General features: G+C 42.5%; 1 protein-coding gene across 1 annotated transcript; it reads right to left on the bottom strand.

Moving 5' to 3' along the window:
- Positions 1-1,582: 1,582 nt before the first annotated feature.
- On the bottom strand, positions 1,583-27,224 carry snx17 (sorting nexin 17). Its single transcript, XM_080490420.1, has 16 exons — positions 26,954-27,224; positions 26,468-26,586; positions 22,365-22,439; positions 20,574-20,691; positions 18,940-19,004; positions 16,856-16,966; positions 15,680-15,770; positions 12,587-12,674; positions 9,534-9,603; positions 8,912-9,004; positions 8,433-8,636; positions 5,205-5,333; positions 4,862-4,939; positions 4,643-4,717; positions 4,508-4,549; positions 1,583-3,473 (listed from the first exon to the last, which is right to left on the bottom strand). Exons 2-16 carry the CDS (start codon positions 26,525-26,527, stop codon positions 3,354-3,356), a joined length of 1,419 nt encoding a protein of 472 aa, XP_080346546.1. The 5' UTR covers positions 26,528-26,586; positions 26,954-27,224; the 3' UTR covers positions 1,583-3,353.
- Between the last annotated feature and the right edge of the window lie 174 nt (positions 27,225-27,398).

The following is a 27,398-nucleotide window of genomic DNA, read 5'->3' as shown; positions in this document are numbered from 1 at the left end:
TCTTTTTTCTTCCTCTTCTTGTGGAGACGACATTTCCTACGGTTATGAACAGACTCCATCCTCACAGTCACGGTTGTGCATTTGATCTCATCAGCTATAAGAGGATCCAAACTTCTACATTTCAAAAGATGTCCACCAGGGGGCGGAGAAGACCTATTAACACAAAGTTACCAAAAGTGCTCACATCAAGTAGTTTTAGGAACTCACCTTTTGAGTTTTTTTAGCGAATGGGTGTGTCGCCCAGCTCCGGGTCCAGCGTACAGAACCACGTCATTCTCAAATATGACTTTGCTCCACGAACCGCGAGAGCAGGGATGGTCACTCCTGGTGCTGCGTGTTTTAAATATCCTTCTCCAACACACCTGAATTTAATGAGGGCGTGTTAGAGCCTGATATGCAGCAACGACCTGAACTGTTATTAAATATAATGGAAGAAAACCCAAACTGTAATAACTGCTCAATAACATGAATTGAAATGTGATCTTGATATTTTTAACCCTTCTACATTATATTGTACTGATGATTGGAGGAATAGATTACAGATTATAGAGAACAGAACAGCAGTCATACATAAATACCATAAACTGTATGAAGACATACGTATAAACAAACCTTCTGAAGCAGGCCAAGTTCAATCCAAAAAATCGACTACCTTTATGATGTAATAAAATTATTACAATATTAGTGGGAGAATATTTTGTCTGCACCATAATGTAAGATTGAAAGTCTAAGTTTTGGGCTCAGTGTCTTTTTACATTATTGACCAGTTGTTTTTATATTTATTTATTTATTTATTTATTTTTTAAGTACATTTCAGCCTCAGCACTTTTGTTACATTATCAACCAGTTATTACATTTTGGTTTTATTTTATGATCATTTGGGTGGTTGTTGCATATCGGTCTCCAACAGGGCGTCTTCACGAATCTGCAGGAAGCCTGATAACAAGCCAATCATTACTCAGGCCTGCTGAAGCCAGGAAACGTTGAAACTGTGCAGGAAGCTCCATCAAGCTAAAAGAGCTCTTTTCTCCTGGAAATCCCATTTCATTTTCAAGTTTCGGTGATAATGTATATTAGAAGTAGGATTACAGTAACTCAACATAAACTAGATTCTAATCGTTCAAAGGCGGTTGGAGATTAGAATGAAGTCTCTAAAGTTTAAATATAGCAAAGAACTTGAGGTTTAAAGTTGAGAATTTGATGCCAGTGCTGCAAGTCAAGAAGTGAAGTTTAACATATTGAATGCACCGGCGAGGGTTAAAGGCTAAAGGGAAACATGGAGGCAGGAAGGATTTCAGATCAGACATTTTCCTTTTTTTTTTTTTAAATCATAGTTTGTAAAAATTGCATTAAGTGTGAATAATGTTGACAGGTACTTGCTTTTTTGCCACTAAAGCTAACGGACCTATTTTTGGATTGTTGGGATTGAGAGTTTCTCACACTCATTTCACTCGTCCAGTCCCACGGAGATCAAACTGGACTGCATGTGGCCCATGAACACTGCAGTTCTGCATTCATTAATTCAACACGCTCGTTCAAAAACAAACAAAACCGTGACAAGTAACCACGACCACAGGCCTGTTGAGTATCAGAGTTTATTGTAGCGACGTGACAAACAGAGCAGACAGCTGCCGCCGACCTTTAACCACTAAAATCTAAAACGAGCGGAATTCTAGAATGAATCAATACAACGCTGATGCAATCGGCCATTTGCTGGAAAGACGAGGCTGAAGAAAATGCACTTCTACTTTGGCACCTACACCTGTGATAACATCCAGGACCTTGCAGCTTTATGTACCTGGTCATGTCAGAAACGGGGAAGGAGGAAAAAAAAACAAAAAAAAACAAACAAACATTAAAAAAACGAGAAGCTGGTGGCGTCCACGTTCACTTCTAAAAAGGAGCATCACAGCAGCGACAGAACAAGACATTTAGTACTGAGAACATGTTTTGCGGTTCTGGCTACCAGAGCGAGTATAGCTGTTGATCGGTTGGCACTGATTTCTACGTCGTTTCTGCTAAACGGCAGCGGGAGGGGAATGGCGGCGCTCTAAGACTGGGATATGTTCACGTTGTGGCGCCAGGCCTCTCCGCTAAAGCACCTCGATCAACTGAATCCTCTGAGATGATTGGCACGACGTCCGTATGAACAATCAAGTCCCAAAGGTCGACACCCTCCCGACACCATCGCTCATCAAAGAAACAGAATCGGAAGCTAAAATTGTAAACACTTTCCATTTTAACTAAAAAAAAGAAAGAAAAGAAAAGAAAATCCCCTAAACATTATGTAAACATGATAAATGCTGGTCTGTTCAGACGTTTGCTCCTTACAGCTTCGATTACATTTGATCTATTTGATTACAAGAAGCTATTGGTGATAAAAAGATATTAGTAAAAGTTCAGAAAACTTAACTGAATGTACATAATATAAAAGTGACATTGTCGTAATTTTTTTATGTTTTATTTTGTGCAAAATGCTTTAGTAAACTATAATTTGGCATTTATGATAAACCTCTTAAAAAAAAAAAAAACACCGATGATTTTAAGAACCTCCTGGAAAAAAAAATTTAATGTTTGAAGTCGCTTCATGTCAAACATTCGTCTCCACCTGTAATACTGTGCAAAATGACGGCTTCAGCAAGTGCAAGCAGCTCGACCAAAATCAGCCTCCCGCCAACTTCTGCAAGATTCTAGTCGACGCCGGACCGCGCGGATGTTCAGCGGCGGAAAGCAAAAGTTAAGGCATTGGACTGCACCTCTAACCGACGTTGCTAAAATATCTGCCAGCGTGGCACGCGTGAGACGCAAAGGACTTGCCGCCGACATTTAAAAAAAAGAAAAAAAAAAACTTTTTGGTTTGCAGCCGAGCCAAACGCGGATGGCCTCTACAGGTGAGCTCTGGATGGTTCGGCACATGGACTCCAGGAGTAAACCGCTGAGTCGTCACTAGTGCCAGGTCCAACTAAAACATTTGGCTCTGTGGCTGGAAACGACACGCCGCCGTCGAGGGGAGAGATCCGCCATCGCTCAGGGCTGTGTCTTCGTGCCGTTTCCACAAGTTCGATGAAAACACGTTTTAATGGAAAAGACTGAGACTCAAAAAAAAAAAAAAAGGAATTTTTTAAAAAAAAAACGCACGTGGAGACGAGCCTTCGGAGTCTAAAAAGAAAAACCGATGGAAGAATGAATGAGTGGGTGCTTAAGGCAGCGATTTCTCCTGGAGGAAGCTACAATCTTGCAGAATCGGACACCCCTGTGCACTGCTCGGCTTGGCTCAGCTCAGCTTGTAATCTTTGTCGTCCCATTCGTTAACAGTGGAATGAAAAGGGGGGGGGGGGGGGCTCAGCCGGGGGTTACAGGTCGTCGTCCCCGATCCCCTCGAAAGCGTAGTTGCCGTGGAAATCATTGCCGCTGATGTCGTTGGCGGAGTTGGAGGCGCTCATCCCCCTGAGAGACACCGCGCTCAGCTTGGTCTGAGTGGACAAAAGGAAACCATTAAATCACATTAACGCCTTCATCCGTTCAGTCGGTTTCCAACAGGAACATCGAGAGTTTCCCAAAAACATCCAACCTTCATAAGATCACGTTCAGGTCGGGATGGGAAGAGAAAACCGGCTCCCAGTGTTTCGATTCCTTTTCAATCATTACTTTATCAATACCATCACCGCGAATGTTGCATAGCTCGCTCAAGTGACGCAACGTGCGTGGCGACATCGCTCACCAGCGCCGCCAGCAGGAAGCATGGCGCTCAAGCGGCACAGACGCTGGAGAAGTTTGGTTCCATTTCAGCAGAAAGGACGAGGACATTTCATCAAAGGGAGGAAATACGAGCGACAAGCAGAAACGTTTGATAACTCTGAATGAAAGTCGCGTTTTCGATCCGCTCCAGAGTGAATCTCGACCCAGCGGCAACGTTACCATGTCCTCTACTGTTAATGCTGCGGGTTTCATTTGTAAATGAGCATCGATAAAGAACAGAACCGGAAGCAGATTCGACGATGGAATCACAAAAAATGTTATGAATTCTCTTCCTTAGTTTTAAACCGTTTATATGTGGGAAAAAATGTGCTGATGAAAATTACACAGATCTCACCATTTTTTATTTTTATTTTTTTTGTTTAAATGTTTCGGACTTTTCGGCACAGAGCGGCCCACCGGTGAGGACCGCCCTGTTTCCTAAAGCCGGGTCACTCTGAGCCTCCACTGGACTCCACCCTGTCACCAGCTGGACGGGCGTAGTGGCGGGAGGCTCCACCATTTCTGTCTGACTGGATTTCTGTGAATGACTATTAAGTACCACTACTACATGTTAAAAAGTACCTCAAAGAGGAATTATTAGACGCATTTTGGATCAATATTTGACATCTTCAGTCAGTGATTCAAGAAAGTCATGCAATCCTCATAAGTTTACATTTTTAGACATACCAGCTAGTATTTTTAAAACCTCCAGACATTTAGAAATGTGAGTCAATGTGAGTGAATGTGGGTGAATGTGAACTATACTCACTGAGAGTTTGACAATTTGTTCACGGTTTGGATCTGGGGAGTCCTGCAGTCAGAAAAAACTCACATTAGCCTACATCAACGATACACAATATGTCCAATTCTTCAAAACTATGTGACTGCACATCCCGGGTCTCACCAGTAGAGGGGGAGATTTCACAGTTTGCTGACTATCAGGCCGGTGAATGGAGCCATTGTGTCGTTTTCTCAGCATCTGAAACATGGCGGAGGAGAAAGAGAAACCGTGTAAATTAAGTATTCCTTCATTTTCCTTTGACTCATGTAGGCCTATGGAGGAAAATCACATTTCAAGGAGCCAATAGAACCCCCCCCCCTTCACAAAAAAACCCCCACAAACCTTTTTTATGCTGCCGCCTGATTTCTTCACCATTAATTCATCCACCATTGACTGAAGGCAGATACTCATCATTATAGCCTGCAATCACAAAAGAGTCGTCAGCTCTACTGAGAGCTCCCATTTTTCACCTTGACTGAACAAAACTGGGATTAATGAGCACAGTGAATTCAATACAGGAGCTTTAAACCAACAACCTGCTTTCAGCTATGAGGCATATTTGAGGAAATCCAGTGAGAAAAGTGGCTTACGTGGAATATCTGAAGAAGAATTTTCTAATCACACCAGGAAACAGCGAGGTTTCGGTTTATTTAAACCTGTCACAGTGAATAAAGTCAACACTCACCTGCTGACTGGTGATGGTGACCCACTGGAGGCGGTCTTTGCTCATGAGATACTCGAAGGCCAGCTCCAGTTTAACCTCACATTTGGCCGAGCTGCAGGGGTTGGTCGTACCGTTGGCTACTGGGACTTGCTGCAGCGGTTAAAAGAGAAGAGAAAGCTTTGTTCATTCCGTGATTGGAAGGTGTGTTATTCCAGTTTATTCTTTATTTATTCTGTGTAACTGGAGGTCAATGTGAGCAGCCCCCGAGCAGTTTCTATTTCCCAGCCCTTCCATGTTGAGCTGGAGCGTCGTCAACAATAAGCAGGCCAATCAGAACAGTTTAGAATGAAAACACAAAAGTGCTCAGCAGCCCTGAAAAGGATGAGGCAGTAGATGGAAGGATTTGCTTCTGTGAGAAAAGGAGTGAAACGTGTGAGAGGAGTCAAACGCAGTTGAGTTCAGGAGACACATCCAGCCCAGTTTCATCTTGAGCACTGGTCAAATAGAGTCCTAATAACTTTTAAATTTAAACTTTTCTTTGTCGTGGCGCAGGGTATACGGAATGAAAATGTCAAAATGTTAATTAACAAAAATGACAACAATCTCAAGATAAAGCCAATTTTAAATGAAACTTTCTAGTGAAAAACACTGAAATCTAAAAAAGAAAAAAAAAGTCTAACTGTTGCATTATGGGTGTTTTTACAAACTCTCTCTGACAGCATGGCTTTGAGGCTAATGCTAGTTTGCTATTTGTCATGGCAGCACTGATATCTCAGCTCGGGTGTCGGTGTTTTGTTGCTTCACTACTCTTAAGAAAAAAGAAAAAAAAATCTTGATTTCTTCAAAATGTTTACCCTTGGCTTGGTGGTTTGGAGCCTCTTGCTGGCCGATTTTGGCCCATGAGCCTCATGTTTGACATCCCTGCCATAGCTGAAGGTCAGTTAATCCCCCACTACTGTATATCCACCTTTGTACTCAGGTATGTAGAGCACAACACTGCCGCAGACTGTAAAACATTTGAGAACCGTCGTGCTTCATGTACATGATTAACCCAAACAACGTAGGGGCTCGTTACCAGCTCCCTAGAGGGATGAGAAAACAAGCTCTCGTCTTAACCACACACAGAAAACAAAAAAAACGTATATAAACATACACTAACAGCGTATACGTTTCCTTCCCGATGCAATCTGAGATCCAGATTGGAGGGGGGGGGGGGGGGGGGGGAGGGGGGGTTGCTGTGCAGCACTGGAGGAGATGTTTTGAATATTCCGTTGGACAGGAAAGAGCTCATTAAAATGACTTTGACCCCCCCCAGAGAACGAGCTCAGGAATTAATCACCCTGCTGGGCAGCGAGGGGGCTCCGTCTGTAATCAAACGAGCAGAGACGCTTTCTCTCTTCAGATCCGCCGCCATGTGGCCAGATCTCTGGGCAAATTAACTTTTGGCGAACGGTAAAAGCTTCTGTGATACTCCACTAATGACGAACGCGGCTCCGACACGAATGCAGAGAGCGAAGTGAACGGTTGAGCCCATCTCCATTTAAATGAGGTCTCGCGCGTCGGGAAGCGTTCACCTTTTCAAAACGCAGCGGAAATTATGTGGGCTGAGCTTCACGAGATGCTTTTCTCCGGCTTTCAGAGGAGACGAGCCGTCTCCACAATTGACCCACAAAGACACTCCGATTGTGATTCATGATCCCCATACATTGAATATAAGAAGAAATTGTAGGTATTAAAATGACTAAGATGATTTATTTTGAGCTTTTTTTCCCCCCTTGATTTGAAAGAAAAGCAATACATTTGATTCAGGCATTCAGTTTTAAACTCGAGCTTTTATCAGTATCTCGCCTGCCGACTTCCTCAAACCCTCAGCGGTTTATAATGACTGAGGCATGATGTGGCCTTTTTCCAGACGTGACAGTCACACGACAGCGTCGGCAGTCTCTCTGCACAGCAGCTCTTCTACCTCATTCTGCTGTTTTTCCATTTGTTTGACTTTTTTTTTTTTTTTTTGCTCTTCCTGTGTGATCATTCCTTTTTTTTCTTCAACATTATGAGAAAAATAAATGGAAAACGATTTGTTTTTTTCTAACTATTTCTCCAGCAAAATGAGAGCGTGCGGCATTGTTTAATTAGACCGAGCCTGCAGCGTTTCATCCCGATCAATCAATCACTGATCTGCTGAGCCCGGAGCCGACGTCTAACTGCATCTAATGTTGATCGATGGAGTCACTCGGTGAGAGTGGAAACAGTAACATCATGTGCTAAACATTTGGATCTATACAATCGTTACCAACACGTTAACATCACGTGGATGCACAGATGTGAATGGAAATATTTTCTGCTCCCTTCTTCTAAACATTCAATCACAAACTAAATAAACATTAAAGTGTGAAGCTGTTAGAAGTGCGTGTAAAATACAGTGTTTTTCAACACGGTTCAGAAGTAATCCGACACTGGGGCTAATAAAAGTTTATTGGGCAGCTGTGTGTTATTTCAGCACAGAGAGCAGGGAGAGGACTCTGTCGACCGCTTCATTTAATTGCGAGGCGGAGGAGCCGATCCCAGCGGACTGCCGGCGAAGCCAGAGTAAACCCTGGACAGATCACCACTCCATCAACACAGAGATAAACAATGACACACACTCACATTCACACCTAAACAACATGACCTCAACATTCACACTTTGTCCATTTCCATCTAAAGTTTACTTACTTAAAAAATGATTGTGTTCATTGTCGTTGGTCAGTATCAGACCTACATCGTGAAGAGCCTGATTTTAAACACCTTTCTGTTTACTAACAGAATGAATTATTAGCGATTCAGACTGTTCTGTATCTTTAAAACTTCTGTCTAAATTCATACTCCGTCTACTCCACCACCAGCGTATTTAAGAAAGAATGAGAAGTGAAGGTCCCCTCACTTAATGCGTGCAGCCAGATTCGCTTCTCACCAAGAAACAACCATCAGTTCAAATATAGATTCCTCTCCTGAGTGTTACTTGCGCTGATCAATGGAGCACCGTCTTTGTGTGGGCTGCTTGTTTGGGTAATTGGGCCGATGAAGACGGATGAGGCAGAGGTCAGCACTTTCAGCTGAGCAGTACAAACTTGTGGAGGCACTGTGTTCTCTGCAGGCGGGCCACTTTAAAGCTTATTGACGGCTTAATGTCTGCTGCTAACATAATTAACTGTAGTAACAAAAGCTATGCCTTAAGGTGAGTCGGCTGTCGCACGCTCCTCCACTCACCGAAGACGTGACTCGCCAGCACCTCATGCGCGTGACCTTGAAGCTCCCCTCCTTCATCTGCTCGTTGGGCAGCTTGACGTGGAAGTTGAGCTCGTTGTTGCCGGCGCTGACGATGACTTGGCATCCCTTCTCGGGGAAGTCGGTGATGCAGGGGTCAAACTTGATGTAGCCGTAATATTTGAGGGTCTGACCTAGATGGATAAACTGGAGCAAAAAAGGCTTTAGACAACTTTTTTTTTTTTCATCCAAAAGACCAAAAACAGCCCGGGTCTGCTCCCTTTAGAGAATAAGTTTGAACCCTCGTCTGGCTTGATGTGATTAAAAATTCATATGGTGGGAAAAAAAGTAGGCTAATTGCATAACAGAATGCACCAGCGCTGCATTTCCTCTAGTTTATAGATTTATTCGTGGATGATAACATTTCCGCTGAATTCCAGAAACACATAAATGCCAGACTGGTCTACAAAAAGGTGACTTACTTCCTTCTTGGAGCCTTTCTCCTGCAGTGATTTGAGCTGCCTGTGCTGGTCTTTGTTGACGAGTATCCAGCCTCGCTCGATGTCAGAGACTGTCTGGTTAAAGCAAGAGCGGAGAGTCAGGTGCTATATTCTACACAGATGAACCGAAACAAAGCAGCTTGCTACAAGAAATAACATCCAACAGACTTCATGTAAACACTGCGAATCAGCATTTAAATGACAGAAATGCCATCTGCAACACGCAAGTGACTTGCAGCCATAAAAATTCCTCACATAAGAGATTGTTGCAGGCTGCCGCAGTAATTCTACTAATAATAGGATTAAAGAGGAACACGATTCAAGGTGTCGCAAAGTCAAAACCACCTGATACCATTATCAGATCGTTGAGGCACCCAGGGGAGGGGTAAAAAGCATTTGGCAGCGAGAGGAAGAAGTGACTGCTCGCTTTTGGTTTTCCTGATGTGAAGCAGACGAGATGTGAACAAACACAGTCGGGTGGAATGCGACTTTTCTGTTCAGGTGCACATCGCGGGGGGCAATTTAATTTCAAAGGTGTTTTTGAGACAAAAAGTCGCAGCAAAAGTTAAGCAACAGCATTTACCAAAGTAATTCAGTGTCTTACCTGGGTGTACAGCAAGTTCAGGCCAACTCTGTTGTCCATTACATCGCCGTCATACGACATGTCCCAATAGCTGGAGACACAAAAAGGATATTCAAGAACTGATACGTGAACACCGCTGCACAGTTAGAGACTAGTTAAAACAAAACAATGCATAAAGCGTGACTAACAGTTGGCAAATTGGTATTTTGTCTCCTACGACTCCACAAACCACATGTGTGTGTGTGTGAGTGTGTGTGTGGGTGTCTTATTTAATCAAAAACAACATCTGTGCTCTGCATATTGAGATGATGGTTTGTAGGCTTGTGCTGAAATGAAATTGCCTCAACAAAAAAATAGATGTATTCATGCCTTGTCTCAGAGAAATGTAAATGACCGAATGAGCACACACACGTACGTTTTCCCTTCACAAATGACGGTGAATGTAAATGGATTCAAGCCCATTCCGGCGAAATACAAACAAACTTGGTACAAACTGTTCATCAAACGCACTAAATGAGAGTGACTTCAAACGAAAAGGCTCAAAGCCAGGGAGGGACGAGTTTAAACATTCATCTGAGGAAGGATTTGCATCGAGTTTGGAGTCGTTCAGATAATGATGATGCGAGTTAAATGACACAGTCAACACAGAGGCTGTACTGAATGTACTGCCGGTGACAGAAGAGAAAAATGCACTAAAAGAGAATTGCACGCTCTTTGAAATTCCACTTGCTTACAGAAAAAGGATCATGCTGCATTCACATCTGCTGTTCTTGGATTGATCCAGTTTTGGAACCGGGTGCGGTGCAGCAGTGCAGAAGTGAAAAACCGGAGGAGCTGCACAGAAACTGGCCTGACGATCCTGGTGCAACTGCAGTCACACGCTGGTGCAGCAGGTTGGACATCTACTGCCCTGTACTACAAAAGGTTTAATCTTAAAAACCTAGTCGCGAGTGTATCACGTCAACAACAAAAACCTAGAGCTGAACAGAGCTTTGATTCCTCACTGATAAGAAGTCATTCTTGTTCGACATAAACATCATACTCCCGGTGATGTCACACCGAGCAGATGTGATGAAAACGTGACCAGCTGGTGTTGCGTTAGGTCCACAATGGAAAAACTAACTGTAGTAACTGCCAGGGATGTGCTCCATTAGTCGGCGAAGCAATGTGACCTCCGTCTCCATGACGGTTAGCTCCAGAAACAACATTCGGTTTTAACGTGTCATGCTGTCGTCCTCCACTAGTTGGGGCTACAGCGTCGTCAGAGAGCAGTCCACCTTCCCACACCAGTGCTCGAGTACAAGCCAGTTTTAAAAGAGCAAAGTGGGAAGTTGAAGGAAAAATGCTTTAAAGGCTCATAAGCACAAGATGTTTAAGGGCAACATTCAAAATGCTAATTCATGAATTATGCGATCATTTAACGGTTTCCTGTGTGTTTCTCATTTTTAGATTAGTTGACTAATTTAAATCATAATTTTAGTCTTGTACATGGGGAGATTGGTCGACACTAATTAAAATGTATTAAATCAAAATTCTGGCACCAAATGCACAACCTTGCAGGCGCCAACGAGTGCGAAAGCACAACACCTGAATCTTGATTCTAAAAATGAAAGAGAATGAAGGAATGAATAGAAAACACGAGTTGGTGTGTGAGTGACACCATGGATGGATGGACGCTTAAATCTATCCGTCTTTCAGCCCCTGGATGTGATGCTTCTTCAGATAATACAGGTTTCACACCTCACTTGCAAAGAGCACTTAATTTTTCATCAACTTTGGTGCAGCAGTAAATCTCTCGTCGTTCGTCTCCCGGCACTTTGGTGCAGAAGTGAAATTTAGCATGTTGTAATTGCCTTTGATACACAAGCTGTTAGTGGAAGGAGAAGCTGTTCAAGGAGATGTGAAGCCTGCTCCTCGGCTACATCAGCAATTCAAAACGGGCAACGAGGGAGAAGAGGAAGCAGAGAGTGAAGAAACGGAATAAGAGCATGTGTGTAATGAAATCTCAAGTGCAGCATTTGTGTCTGTGAAGTAGGTTTTTTCTTTTGCCAGATCCGATTCAAGTGCACAAAACCCCCTGATGGGGATGGTTTACCAGTCACATTTTGTCAAAGAAGCTTTTTCCATTTACCCTGACCTCATCTTCCCCTGGATCTCATACACTGGGGGTCTGTTTTCCCCCCACCTTCACTTGTTAATCTACATTCATTCTTCCCTCAGTCCTCGACGCGCTGCAGTGAAACTAGGTCAGGAGGACTGAGACTTTCCTTCAGGCAGAAAGAAAGTAAACATCCTGTGTACCTCCAGAGTCAGCGGGAGGCAGGGTGACAAAAGAAAACTAAGAAATGAGGAAGGGGGAAAAATGTATTGCTGACGAGAGGAAAAGTCACAGACTGTGGTGTCTTTTACTCACTGTATTTGTTTGTGTGGGCCACCCAAACAGCTTCCACTCAGGCTTTATTTCCCCGACTTTGTGACATGCAGAATGGATGAAGGCTTGTTTTTTTTTTTTTTACATAAACTGACAAAAAAACAGTGGTTTTCTGCGACATATGCGTTTGTTGCCTTTTTATACGTCTATTTAATCTAACCTTCCAGCACGAACAACCTCAAAATACGCTCTGAATCCATGTGGCACATCTGATTAACTTGTGAAATAAAGATTTTTGTCAAATTACTTTTGGAAAGAGAGCCGCTCGCCTGCTGGAAAACACTCGACTTTAGAACAAAAGAGCACATTTTAGATTGTCTTGCCCTGTAATCTGTCAAACTCAAACCCACATGCTATCTGGTCATGATAAGGGTCATCGTGGCTTTTTACAACAACGCCACCTATTTAGTGGCGAGTGTTGACGTTGAATGGGCAATCATGGCTAACCCCGCTGCTGCTTCGACGAGTCAGAAATAAGTGCATCACCTCTTGCCAGCATTAATCAACCAGATGAATACTTCCAAACAAAACCAACTTGTTATTTTATGTTCAACAAAGCTAAGGTGTGATCCCATGTGGAGCAGAGGCCTTTGGGAGAGACGTGAGCAGCTTCAAAGTTGTAATGCGAGTAATTGGTGGGTACCTTTTCCGTAAGACTATGCGAAATTCAGAGCTCCGCAAGCTGGTAATGGATACATAAGGCAGCTCAAACTCCTGCAGCTTCCGCACAACTGAGAGAGAGAGAGAGAGAGAGAGAGAGAGAGAGAGAGAGAGAGAGAGAGAGAGAGAGAGAGAGAGAGAGAGGAGAGAGAGAGAGAGAGACACACACAAAAACAAGAGAAAGAGTTACACACAAGTGCACAGCTCAAGTCCCAAAGACATGGATAATAATGTTGACAACAAACAACAAGGGATGGAAAAACAAACATCTGGATACATCCCAGGAGGGTAAAATTTAATGTGTGTGTTAAAATGTTGCAAAAAAAAAACAAAAACCCAAAAGATAACAGGCTGTTGTGTATGCGAGTCCATAATCTCCAGCTGTCTTATTGCAGCCCGTTCCCTGAGGAGACCGAGGCAGGACTCGGGTCCAGGCTGCTGCAGTTGTTCTGCGTTCAGGCGTCAATAATCATGCTCAAGACTGCAGAAGATTGCTCTGCGCTTCAATTTACAATCACTGCTTACTCCTCGATACACATGCGCGGGAGTACCATGTTACGTTAAAGCTGAAAATCTCAGCACAGTGAATCAGAATGAATGCATGAAATGGTTTTGGGGCACCTTCAAGCCAATTAAAATATCTGTGGCAAACAGCAATACTATTTCCACAACCACAAACGGATCCTTCTCGACATGTCTTTACATATTTTACGGCAGATATTGATTTATTCATGGACCTCTGGGAAACTTACAGCCTGTCAGGGTGGAATTGGATTTTTCAAGCTTGCCAATACTCCGAGCATCAGTGTTGTTTGATCTGCAGCCCGTTTGCCACAGATTCTGACAATTGAGCCGTATTCAGCGCATAACCTCTCTCTTTTTATACCTCTCAGGTCTGCAGAGTGAAATGAAGAACATGCCTCTAACATTTACACAGTCCTCCCTGTTCACCTGGCACTATTTACAGCCTGGAATGAGCTCCATCTGGCAGGCGGGAGACTAGAAGTGAGAATATTTGGGATTTGAGGTAGTTCGACAAGCTGCTCGCCTGCGTCACAAAAAAAACCCCCAAAAAACATGCAGGTGTTGAGCAATGATGTACAATTATAGTACATATACATTTGAGACAATTAAACACCTGAAAAGCAGCATTTTTGGAACGAGTACATTTTTTAGTATGTCACTATTTTTGTATTTCACTTGAGTGAAAACGAATCGTTGTTGCATTTTCGTTTCAGGAAAGTTTTGAAAACGATGTTTGTTTACACAGAAACAGGGGAAACAGAAAATGTTTTCCTGTCGGACCACTCGTGGAACTTTTTGTTTGTTTTCGTAATGAAACCACACACATTTTGAACAATACTGTACAAACATTAACAGTGGTAGATATTCGTTTGGACAGACGGACAAGTTGGATTGTTATCACAGTGACTTCCAACTATAAAACTACTAAGTTCCAGGAGAATATGGACAGGGAGTCATGACACGACGGAGGCGGCCATTGTTGTTGCTGTTCATCTACTCGCGCATGTGCAGAAGAACTATTTACTACGGCTGTAGTGCGCATGCACAGTTGCAAAAGTTTTACATTATCACACGGTCGTGTAAATGAGGTCTCAGATTTATCATACATAGAATGCAACAAGCGATTACATTTGCCATTTTCTTGAAACACAACATTGACTTTCAGTACCGCGCAACGTGTTCATGACGGTACTCTTAAGCGCATGTTAAAAATGTCCGACACACTTGTGAATCTTGCCTGTGATTAGAAGGTCGTTTGGTGTTGGTTTCAGCTTTATGGAGTTGGAGTTATAACAAGTGTGCATTGCAAGGTGCAAATGGGTTAAAATTACAGCAGTGTGCAATAAATTGTTGGTGCAGTAAAGTATTATGAGATGAGAATGCAACACACAGAACAGTATAATTGCTTGGGAAAACAAAGTAACAGCATTTTCCCTGAGAGGATTTTTTTTTCACACAAATACTCTTTCACATGCTCAAAACAATATCACTGCATCTGTGTAGCAAGAGTATTCAGTCACTGCTGTTGGGAATAGTCATAATGGATGAATTTCCACTTCCATCAAATATGATGAGGGAAAAAAAAAAAACACCTTTTCTGACAGGTTAGCCTGTGAGAGCGATGCCATTTTGAAGTAATTGTATGAAAAGTCAGACTTCTTCAAAGAGACAAGCTTGTCAGCTTGTAAGAATATGCATCCAAATCGCAGCAAAATGCAACAGTTACAGATGTAATGTGGACATTTCCCTGCGTCATTGAAATTGGCATCATGTTGAGATTATAGTTTTGGGGAGTAATTGTTTGGTTTCGTGAAAATGTTGACATTTTCATCACGTATACTCTGTGCCACAACAAAGAAAATCTTAAAGGTATATAGTAAAATAGCACTGTTTTACTGGTCCGGGCCCTCTGTATGTGTATGTGGCCCCAAGTAAAAATATGTTTGCTCCCCCTGCTGTAGGAACTCAACCACAAAGCAGAATATACAGGTTGTTTTTATCATCATGACATCAAAACACACAATTCCCTTTGATTCTGGCATTTTTTGGCCAAATTTCAGTTTTCCCAGTTACAATGGATAAACCAAAGCCTGAACCATGTTTGTTTTTATATTATTTGTGAACAGCACAGTATCAAGTCAAAGGAAATGTAATCCATGATCTGATACGGGGAGCAGGGAAATAGTCACATATTCTTTCATTTTCCTGTTTCTCAGAGAAGGAAGTCATTGAGTTGATTTATGTACCTCCAGAGTATGGGCCTCAGCTGACATGATAAATTGACATAACAAAATTTTAACTACTCTATCAAACAGCCTAGTAGGAGTTACATTTCAGGTTGGTAAACATTGCTGATCTGATTCTTTCCTGATTCCACTTGGAGAAATAAAAAAATAACTTTCAAAAGTTTGTGGATAATACATTTCAATGAGGATGTAAATAAAAAAAATCATTATTAAACAACAAAAATCAAAGTTTATGCTGTTTGCTTTGTGTTCAAAATCCAAACTCCTCCCATGACTCACACATTTTTATTGTTTTTTTTACTTACATGTTAAGCTTCCATCGACACCTTCACGGACCAGGAAGAGACTGAAGTAACCGACAAGGTCGTCTGGGAGGTCAAGCTTTGTTGCAACTGCCTGTAGAAAAAAAAAAAAGACTGATTACTTTTTAATCTTTCTTCTGAAGCGAACACATTAAAACTTCAACGTGATAGGTTTGAAATGACGGAGGATTTAGTTATTAACCATATGCATCTGCACCCCACAATTTACTGACCTTTTCAGAGTAAGAAAAGAATAAAGAAAATGTCCAATTTCCAGCAACATTTTAGCATCACAATACACAGAAAATAAACCTGGATTAAATTACCGGTTGGTTTCTCTGATACAGTTAAAATATTTACGTATTCTTCCAACACAAAAGGAAAACTCTACTGTAAACTGTGTGCTGCAGCCGGGGCTAAAGGTTAACGAGTAAAACTTTAACAAGAACACTATGTGAGAGCTTTAGCAAAGCTCATTTATACAGAAAACAATCCTGAGCAAATATGAGTATGTCTCTTTAATGAGGGAATTGTGAGCAACTTGTTTTAATTGTCAGCAAAACGAAGTAGAGATTTGTCCCAGTTACAATACCGACACCTAACAAAACTGTAAATCAACATGTGATGTTTTTAACACACACACACACACACACTTAAATATGATCTAAAATATCTTGTCATCAGTCAAAGATTGTTGTTCCCTTCATCAGACTGTTTTGTTTGTACACTCTTTTTTTATTTTTTTATTTAGTGAGGTTGAAAAACCCCAGACTTCATAAAATCCTTTCAGAATTGCCTTGGTGAGGAGGGTCTGTATAAATAAACACGGCTTAATTTGATTTATAGCGTTCGGTGTTTCAGAGCTCACAGGAGAGTCTGCCGAAATATTGCTTTGCCTGAAGCAAAGTCCCATGTGTCTGTCAGCTCACTTATGAAAAGCAGACATCGAATGACTCCAGGTAAACAATCAGAGATCAGTAACAAAAGAGTAAATCACTGTGAGACCTTGAAGAGTTGTAACGTTTAAATATGTCTGGACAGAGTAGAACCTGTCTCACGGTCATGATGGATTTTGTATAATGGACTGTTCATCAAACTACGTATATCTACGAGTTGCAGCGTTGGACTGGATGAAAATGTGTGTTCATGCTCTCAGAGTCGGCGTGAAAGAGCACTTACATCAAGGACGTCCTCCGTCTGATCTGAAGTCAGAATGTTGACTGTGACCTTCTGACCGTTGGAGAGGCAGATGTCGAGAGCGACCTCTTCTGTGGGAATCTGCTGGGTCTCCTGTGGGAGTGACACAAAACATCACAGGATTTTATTCAGCTTCATGGGCAAATGTTTTCATTCTTTCCGTCAATAACAAAAACCAAAGAGGAGGAGGGGGGAAAAAAAACGGTTGGACTGAGCTGAGATACATTTCTGGTGGAGATGGAAACCATATTTATACGACACATAAAAATACTAATTATTGCATTAGCCCAAGAAAAATGGAACATGTGAAGATCTGAAATCTACGTCTGCTTGAGTAACGCACCTAAATAATGCAATTTAAAGTCTATGGACTCCTTCATGTGGATCAGGGGTGTCAAACTCATTTTAGTTCAGGGGCCACGTTCAGTCCAGTATCATCCTGATTGGGACGATCTGGTACAACAGTGGCATAATAACATTTAAACTCAAAGTTTTTCCTTCTTGTGGCGTCAAGTAGAAGTTTGAAAAAACTATGCTTTTGCAAAATGTTTCGCACTGAAAATTACTACAACCTCAATATGAAGCCAATTTTAATGATACTTTCTGGTGCAAAATAAAGTGAAAAGTTCAAAAAACTTCTCCAAACTTCACATTTTGCAGCCGTTTGCATGAATATTTTTTTTAACAAACACACTAGTCAATGGTTTCTTTACAATTTTCTCCATAGTTTCCTGGGCCTGATTGAAACGTCCAGACTGGAACAGAACAAATCTGCACCCGGAAGTTAAACAGCATGTAGAAAAGTAAACAGGAGCTCCCACAGAAGAAACTGGCTGATTGCTAAATCTAAACAATGTGAAAACGGGGGAGATTTATTTCTGAATGAATAGAGACACACTTCATACAGTCTCAGTTGAAGGTGCTGAACATTCTGGAAAACCAAGATATTATTTTGTCGAACCATCAATTCGTTCTTTGTAGGACCGTCAACTCAGAATTAAATATACAAAAAACCCATCAGCTTTCCTTTTTCAGTTTAGCACAGCTATTAGTGCTTCGTCTCAGTTCTTAACTGAACAAGACAATGGAAGCAAGACACCATGGAAACTGATGGAGCAAAATGGGGAAAACAGAAAGAAGTGCCAAAACAAAAGAATATTTCAAAACTGAAAGAAGAAGAAGAAGAAGAAAGACATTGGAACGGAGTTGCCACATCTCCTACTCCTGCCTGCCTCTCACTACCGCTGCCAAATCCTTTCTCATCTTCACTACAGAGGGGTGGGGGGTCTCCGAGAACGGCGCTGTCACTACAGGTAGAGATGAGACGAGAGCAGCGGGTGGGGAGCCGTCTCCCATCATGCACCTGCTGCCATCACAGTACGTTGTGGGGGGAGGGGGGAGGGGGGGAACACGCGTGCACGAATGAGTCAATGTGAGCACCGAGGAAAGGAAGCCGGATGGGAGTAATGTGGCTTCAGACAGAAGAATCTGTCGAAGGAGGTGATTTACAGGCCTCCTGGGGATGCAGGTCACAGCTTGAACGATAGTGAATCAACCCTACAACCTGCTCTGATCGAGCCGTCAACAAACCATTTATTTTTAAGAAAATGTCTGTTGTTACAACCCCATCCACTACAGCACAGGATAGGCAAGCTTTTAGGCCACGTCTCACAAAGATGAATCATGGGGCGGCTCATTTCTTCCTTTTTTTGATGAGACATTGCTTCATCGAGACGGATTGCTTACCCCTCAGATTTTTACGTTTGATACAATTATTCTTCACGTGCTGCCTGGAAGCCAAACTTGATCTCACACATTTAATGAGCGCCTTACAAGCGGAAATGACACAGTCAAATAACACTGTAACACCACAAACTGCGACAAACGGTAAGAATATCACTACATCACTCTAAAACACACTGCCAGCAGTAATTAAAGGTGGAGCAGAAAGGATAACATCACTGGTTTGGGTCAAAAAGCAGTCCCTGTCCCATCGCGGGTCTGTTCTAACCAGGGTGAAGTGGCAGAAACAGAGACGTGCAGGCAACATAGGATCAGCTACCAACCTGCTGTGCTTTCCTCAAGAAGCTGTTGAACGTCTCACTGGTTCCAAGCAGGGGATCCTGACGAACTGGAGGAAGGGGACAAGAGACCAATGAGGAAAAAGCTGCCCAGCAACACGGCTGATAAATTATTCATCTCCCTCGCCTGTTTAGCCACAAAGCAACAAGAAACCAAGCAGGGATACGGTGGGTTTTTAAATTAAAAGCCAATTAGTTGGGGGAGTTTTTGTGGCTGTTAAGGTGAAATCAATGTCGTCAGGTGGAACTATATTCCATTTTTACTTCGTCGTTGCTCATCATGTTATGGGATTTGTGTACTTATGAAATCAGCTGAACCTTTCAAGTCAATCAGCAAGACAATTAATCTGATACTGTACAAAAGAGAAGCCCAAAAAATATAAAACCAAGTGTTATCGGGCATCAATTCAATCAAGTGTAACTGACAACAACAAAGTTTCATTGAAAATATCCGCCTCAACATGGTTAATAAAAATCAATCACGGTTTTGTTTTATAATGAGGCATTTTACAGTTAATGTATTCATTGACCATGCATGTGTGTCTTGTACATCATTGTCCTTTTACAAACGAACCACTTGCTTGAAAAAAAAAAAGTTCAGAGCCATCTGCGTCACAGCAGATTGTGTTTGTGGCAATTCATTTTCCATAACTATGCAAAAAGCCATGATGTAACCAAGAGAACTTGAAGCCAAGAACACCCTGTGTGCGTATGCTCCCAGACTATGAGCAAATATGCACTCAAACAACGCTTCCTTGTTCTGCTGTATCTGCCAGTGCTTGAAAGGATTAAAACAAACCCTCAGCATTGCTGCCAGTTCCACTTATTCATGTGTGTATGTAGAATATTCACCCTTGACCTGGTCACAGAGTTTGGATAACGAGCTTAAGACGACAATCGGCTTTCTCAACATAAAACCGGACTCGTAAAAGAACATTTAAAAACGTGTCATGAGGTCTATTTCAGTTCAGAAAAGTAGCACGTTTCCTTTATCAAAATGTGAACGATCCATTTTGGCGTTTGGTTTTCTATTCAGTCCGAAGTCAGGATGCCCAGAGGTAGCACCTCATCATTAGAGAATTCAAACTCATAAAACTTTAAAAACTCCTGCCAGGTCTAAGATCCTGAGTCTGGCATTTCTTCCTTTCCTCTTTTCATCAGGTGTGCCAGTATGAAATCGTCCAGTATGGTTTCATGGTTTCAGTTTGGCGTCGCATCTCGCTCTGCTCAGATCATCAGTTCTTCAATGACACACTCCTGTTTTTATTTGGCACGGAGAGGCTCGTGTATGACTCCTACCAGGCTGCTTCATCATTGCGATTGTGGTTGAGAAGCTTTTCGAAGAAATTCTATTTGTACCGAAAAGTCATAGTTTCAAAAAACTGTTATGAAGTGTTGTTTTGCTTTTTCTTTTTTCATTTCCCTCCTACGTTTTATGGCATGAAAAATCTGACTGACCCCCGCATGTTTAAAGCGGGTAAAAGCAACATGACGACGAACACTATCCAGTCGAAACACTGACGAAATCAACCACCCTGTAGATTGGGACGTGAGTCTCAGTGAAGGTAAAAGGCAACACGAGCCATGTGTGAGGCGTCCATTCTGCAGGAATAACTCACCGGCCTGCATGTATTTCTCCAGCTGTTCTCTTCTCTGTTCCACTTCAGCAGGGGTCAGCGTGAAGATCTTCTTTGGGGGGAAGGCAGGCACCACATTGCTGCCGTATTCTTTCTTTATCTGTTGGTGGAAACGACTCAATAGTGAGGTTTGTTGAACACGTTCACGTTGATTTCAAAGAGCCATGACAACTGTGAAACTAAGTATAAGGGCTATACAACAAAACTCACGCAAAGCGGGAGTCTCTTCAATTAAAAAGCCGTGGATTCATTTTTCTAGGAGGTACGTTCAGACTGTTTGAGATGAATCACAGATTTATTTTAAGCCTTGTTTCAACGGCAGCCGGTGAAGTTTCCGTGTACACTCGCGCGCGCACACACACATCTGGAACGCTGCACTTCTCGTCATTCCAAGTTTACTTTGTCTTCCAGCTTCTTGACTCATTTCTTTTCCATTTTCACTCATCTAAATACTGGTAGCTTTGAACCGTGGGAGTCTTACATCCAGACCTCGAGAATCTAGAGTCAGTTTTCGGTTTAATTCTGACCTGCACGTCGCTGCAAGATAAAGCTGCACATCGTGAGGAATTCGCTGGCAGATTTTCTCTCGTTATGAAGCACGCAGGTCCTGCACATATGGCAGGGTGATGATACACCACAGAGGGTGCTAGAGGAAAGAGAGGTGATTTTCACCTCGACATATTGCCCTGTGGTATTTTCAGTGCGCCAGAGGCAGCAAGTTATACATACAAATCAGCTCTCGCAGCAATACACACTGAGCACAGGTCACAAAATCTTCCACTGAATCGGAAATTAATGAGAGCGCAATCACTCTGCTTTTGTATTATTATTTATCTATTCAAGGCATGTCCACGGTAAAACAAATCTTTATACAAGAGAACCAACTAACACTGGAGGTTTTTCGGAGATAATTGAGGATGGTGTGTGTGTGTGTGTGTGTGTGTGTGTGTGTGTGTGTGTGTGTGTGTGTGTGTGTGTGTGTGTGTGTGTGTGTGTGTGTGTGTGTGTGTGTGTGTGTGTGTGTGCACCACTTGACTGGAGTGTTTCAGGGTCATGCACACATCACATTAAGCATTTTGAGGACGATCCTTGATTCAAGTATGTCTTTCCCCACACCCTGTTGCCAGGCAACGGCAACTGTCAGACTGGATAACACAGACTTGAAGATGGAGATTGCAAAGTTTGGTCCGTTCTTGTTCATTTATTCAAGTCTGAAAGCCGGAGACTTTAACTTATGCTGTAGTGTACATTTTAGAGCACAAAGAGCCCACAAACTTCCGCAAGAAATTATTTGTTCGATGCGATTTGTGGCCAAAAAAATAAATGCGAGACCAAACAAGCAGATGTTAAAACCATTACCGCTTAATCGAAGCTCTAAATAAAGGTCGTAGCTTTGAATAAGAATTCACTAAAATAAACAGAAGCAATTGAGACCAGGCAAGTTGGCACTTTTGAACAACAGTTTTCTTTCGCTTTAATTTCAGTTTCTGAACAGGTGAAGTCGAAGGAGGGCCAAGAACATTCCTTTCTTCTCACACAACCACACCAGCCTCCTCCACATTACGATCCTATTTACAGGCAGGAGTTGAACGCCAAGCGCACAGGACAGCAAGACACTGTGGTCGTGATTCAAAGTGATGTGAGGCTGGGGGACACAGGGCCAAGCGAAAGGTCAATCTGGGTGGATGTGGTGGCATTTAAACAGCGTTCAGAGCGTCACGTTTGGCGGCGTGTGATGTGGAGAAGGGAATACTATGCTGTTTGAAGCCTTACCTGCTCATGAAGGCCGAGCAGTTGACTGTAGCGTACCCGACAGTGGAGCACGCCATTGACGTGGATGTTGTAGGCCTGGGGGAAAGGGAGAGAACAAATTACAACGTGACGAGAAAGCATGTGAAGGTCTGACATGATGCGGATATTTTTGACATTCAGCTGAAAATCTTAAAGCTCAACATGCTGACACATGTAAAAATCATCATCATCCAAAAAAAAAAGATTCTATTCAGCTGCTCCCTTTTACGAGTTTCCAGCCGTTGTAACCTGCAGAATAGGCTTTGTTAGTGTTTACACTAGTTGCCCCCCAATCAGCAAGATTTACTTTGAACATTAAGCATCATAACCGAGTTCCCTCACAATGTCAGTCTCCATCCATCCCCTTACATCTCTCTACTCTGTCTCCCCGCTCTTTGATTTTATCGGGCAGACAAAACAAATGAAGTGTAAGTTGAATTCAATCAAGCCCTACCGGCTTCCAAAGCAGAAAGCAGGCCCTGCGGCACATTTTCCTATCAAAACTACGATTTCTTGAGTTATTCTGCCGTTAAGCAATACAGAGAGCAAGTATCACATGGAGAATCCTTAATCCTTTTACTGAGATACACTTGGTTTGTTTTGACTGGAGCTTTCAGTGCATACTCCCTCACAAAACCACTACTCGGATTTAGGAGTCAAAATATCTGTTCGTCTGCATCGGTTTTAGAGCCAGTAGTGCAAAGTACGTACTGTTGGTACTTCCGCATGTCTGATAGGGAATTACATAAACAATCGAAAAATACTTTAGTTTGACTTGAGGGAGACGAGGACGGGTAAATTCTTTAGATTACAGGCTCACTAGATTAAAAAGAAAAAAAAAAAAGCCCCACAAAAAAAATAAAGAAACCTTAAAACGCTGAAACATCTATACTTTTGCATCTAATCTACAGTTGACTTTTATCTGCACACTATTTACTCCCTGAAAATGAAAGCCAACCTCTTTATTTGCAAAGAACTATTAGTTTCCGACGGTCTGTGTACATTTCACATTTAGGGTAACAGCCAGAGATCTGAAAATACCCGAAGACGCCCACGCAATGGGACAACAGCAACAACAAAACATCGACACAACAACATCCATCTAGTGGAATGTGAAAGGAGGGAAGGTCAACAAATGAAGTACAAGATGCGTACGCCTGCATGATCCAGCAAGGAAGGAAGAATGAGTGTGCAGAATGTTGTGGCTGCTTGATAAGACCAAAAACAACTCTGCTGTGGAAAATAAGCTTAGAAACGTACATGTTTCTTCCACAAAGTGTTCTAGCAGTCAAAATACATGACTTGATGATGAGCCCTGTAAAATATAAATTTAAATGTTTTTGATGTGATGAAGATAGTGTATAAATGACTGCAAGGAGGTAAAATGTTGTCTAAATGTTACTGCAATGAAAAAGATCAAACATTCTCGGAATGTTTTGATGTGTTTTTATGAATCGTGGTCTGTATCGGTTGATTAACATATCACTGGGTGGGCACACCAGCCTGCAGCCACCTCTCCTGGTCCATTTCTTTGTAAATTTGAGTGAGTCTATTGAACTTGTTCATGTGGTTGATGTGAGTTGGAAGAGTGTCCACCCACACTGACAGTAGAGGTCAAAGTGATTGAACGCTGACCGGACTCAGACTTTGCCTCGGCATGTATGCACACCTGGTGTTTGGAGACGCCGTAAACTGTGTGAAAGGAGTGGCAAGCTCGGAGGGATCCGTGCTGGAATCGACAACAAAAAACTTAGGCGTCACACACGTCGTGTCTCCCATTCTACAAAGTAGTTTTTGTGGGAGTTCACTGTGTTTGTAACTGTGGCAGCTTGAGCTCCATTGATATCCTGCCTCCTCCGAGAGGAAACAAACTGCACCCACTGTGGGGCTTTCAGCCAGGGAAGACTGTAATACTCACTACTTTCCTGATGTCTGCACCAAAGCTCTGTTGTTTGTTGATCCTGGTGTTTTCAATAGAGGTTGACTTGTGGAAAACTATATCTCTCCCATCTGCACTGACACTGAGGAGTACGATCAAAGTGCCGAACAAATCATTCTGGAATACTCTCACCATAGCTGCAACTGTGATGCACATATTCAAACTCCTTTAATTCCTATAACTGGATATCTAAAGTGCCTGCTCATATGAACACATAAGAACCCCATTTGTACCTTTAAATGTACACATATTGCTCACAGCCCAAGGGTGGCCTGCTGCTCAACATGACTTCTCCGAGTTGAAAAACTACAAATGGAAGCAGATGATTTGCTTAATGTCTAAGTCTGAACCTGTTCCTGATCTTTAAGTGAATGAGTCACCAGTGTATTACAGGAAGCAAAGCCTTCCTCTCATTTAAACACCCACAAACACTTATAAATATACTGTAATATTGTGCGAGGGAAAGACAAAGGGTACAAGTCAACAAGAAAACGGGAAGTACGATTGCTTAAAAACTTGAAAACTGCAGGCCTTGTAATTCTAAAAAGCCCTGTGCAAAGTCGGCAGATTCTGTGGCTTACTGGTTCCAAGGTACACAGCTCTTCTCTCAGCATTATAATCAAGCAAAGTCCCTTCCTGTGGGCTGGTTACAGGAAGGTCACAATGATTGTCACAGGGCTGCCAGCTGAGAGGCGAAAAGCCGCAGCTGAAATTCCCACCGGAGGATTGGCTAAACACAGGCTCTTTCAGGTAAAAACAGGTCTGAGATGACTCTTAGACGCTCAAGTTAGACATATATTGACTTTCAGATGAGCAGGTGTTGGAAGAACAAAGCAAAGGGGAAATAACAGAAATCGACTTTTAAATGTATTGTTTGAAAAATCCTCCAACAAAAGAATTTATTTAAATTTTTTTTATCCAAAGCAGGTTCTGTACTTCCCTGCGTAGTGAGCTTAGCGTACACAAACACAGTGCAGGAAAAAAAGAGAAAAATCAATCAGCTTAGTCCAAGTCCCCCCCCCCCCCCCTCTCTTTAGAGCACATGGAGTCAAGATGGAAAATAGTCATTCACAGGTGTGTGACACTGAGACACAGAGCAGCCAGTGTCACGTCATGTGGAAGTCAGACGTGGCCGCTGTCACTTCAAAGTATGCTGTGTCAAACTTGTCCATTTAAAACCTGGCACATTTAAAAAAGAAAATCATGTCTTGTTTTTCAATGCTTGAATAACCCAACTCGCACGGTTCCCTAGCAACTTGAGTTTGTTTTGGTTATCTAAATTACCCAGCCATATTAGAGGAAATAAGTTACGAAAATAAATACTACATCTGACAGAAATTACAATAATTTAACCCAATTCTGTATTCAAAAACAGAAACTTCTACAAACTCTTGTGGAAAAAAAAAAAAAAAAAAAGTGGCGATGATGCTTCACTGCAGCTGTCCTTGACCAACCTTCATGCACAATCACTGCCAACACAATACAAGCGTACCAATTTTCAGAAACAATAGAAGCACAATGCAAAACAGACAAGCTTTTTACCACTAAAGCACAAAAGGCAGATTTCTTTTATTGGTGGATTGTCACAACTGCCATAATGAACTGCTGGGGATATTTGATGAAGCAATGCTGGCTGTGTTTTTCCTCTTAACAGTAACATGGAGGATTGCAATATTAGTGGCAGAGCTCAAGTCTCATGGAGAATTTAAGTGCTAACTGAAACCTGCAAAACAAAAGAGACTGTGTTGTGACTAATTAGAGGAATCAGAGACAGGGTCACTTCCAACCTCAGACATTATACAGTAACTCCTAAAAGTTCAATGACAAAATTAGTGTTCAGTCATGATGGAGGCCAGATTACTCTTTGTTTTGATGCCTCTCATCAGGTTCATGTGCCCTTGTCTTAACATTAAACACATCACACTAATGCAGCGTTGCAATTCAGATTGTGGCTTCATTAAATTGCTTTGATTGCTGTGTACTCGTGCCTTGTTGCACATGCAAACCAAACATTTCCACCGGTGATGACTGAAAGTAGCGCTGCATTGACTCGACCTGTGCGAGAATTAGCATTATTATCACCAGGCTGAGGTGACACACACACAAACACACACCAAAAAAAGCCAAACACACCGCGGTGCCTCACCACATAGGTCGAGCCGTTGTCTCCTGAACGGACCTCCGTCTCGGGGATGGAGAAATGCATTTCAGCCGGGGAGCTTGCCTGCAGCCAGACGACAGTCGTCCTTTAAGCGCCAGCACAGCCTGCGATGGAGAGGAAAGACAGTTTCCCCACAAAGTCCACTGCAGTGCCTGCGGAGGAGGAGGAGGCGGCGGCGGCGGCTTCTCTCGCGGTTCATCCACTGCCCTCAAAGTCCGGGAATAGCGGTGCCAGGCTACCTTGCGACTTTATCAATTGGAGAACAACTCATGTAGCAACTCGCAGCGGCATTAAACTTCTCCCACGTCAGTGTTAAACTTTTCCCTCTACCGTTCCCGTAGCAGCCATGTTGCAAGTGTTAAGCAATTACACCTCCACTGTTAGCTTTAAAAAAAAATTGAAATAAAAAACCCCTATCCACGTATTTTAGGTAGCAGATAAAAGGGGGAGAAAAAGACTTTCCACACGTACAAGCAGCTCGGCTCATGAAGTTTCTGGATAAAAAGGTGTAGCTGGTTCGAGCCCGAGTACAACGCTCACAGCCGCGGTGAACAAAACCTTTCGAAATACGTGGAGGTACACTTGTTGTGGTGTTGCTGTTTCCACTCCCTCTCTGTCTGCTACATTTGTCAAAGAAAAGCCGTGGCGGAGGACACACAGAAATTAAAAACGTAATGAAAAAAGGAGGAAAATCCAGCTGTGTCACGAGCGTCAAGCCATCCTGTGTTCAGTCAGTGTACCTACTGGACCATCAGGAGGCATTGCAACAATCCTGATGGGCCGAACCACCTCTGCACCAGCAGGGGGGGATTTGACTCGTCACACGTTCAAAACACACAACTTGTGGATCAATAAAGGAAAGCAATATACACAATGCTCGATAGGAATAACGTAAGACATATTCCTGAATTTTGAG

The sequence above is a fragment of the Lipophrys pholis genome (genome assembly GCF_963383615.2).
Source record: "Lipophrys pholis genome assembly, chromosome: 21".
NCBI classification, from domain to species: domain Eukaryota; kingdom Metazoa; phylum Chordata; class Actinopteri; order Blenniiformes; family Blenniidae; genus Lipophrys; species Lipophrys pholis.
Note: the sequence above shows the minus strand (reverse complement) of the source record. Positions and strands in the feature narration are given on the sequence as shown.

What these genes read in the sequence shown, in the direction of transcription:
- snx17 (XM_080490420.1), bottom strand. Translation starts at nt 26,527, where the DNA reads ATGCATTTCTCCATCCCCGAGACGGAGGTCCGTTCAGGAGACAACGGC. An exon ending in TCTTGAGGAAAGCACAGCAG is followed by an intron (nt 16,967 to 18,939) that starts GTTGGTAGCTGA and finishes TCACTCCCACAG; the next exon opens with GAGACCCAGCAGATTCCCAC. An exon ending in TGTCGATGGAAGCTTAACAT is followed by an intron (nt 12,675 to 15,679) that starts GTAAGTAAAAAA and finishes TCTCTCTCTCAG; the next exon opens with TTGTGCGGAAGCTGCAGGAG.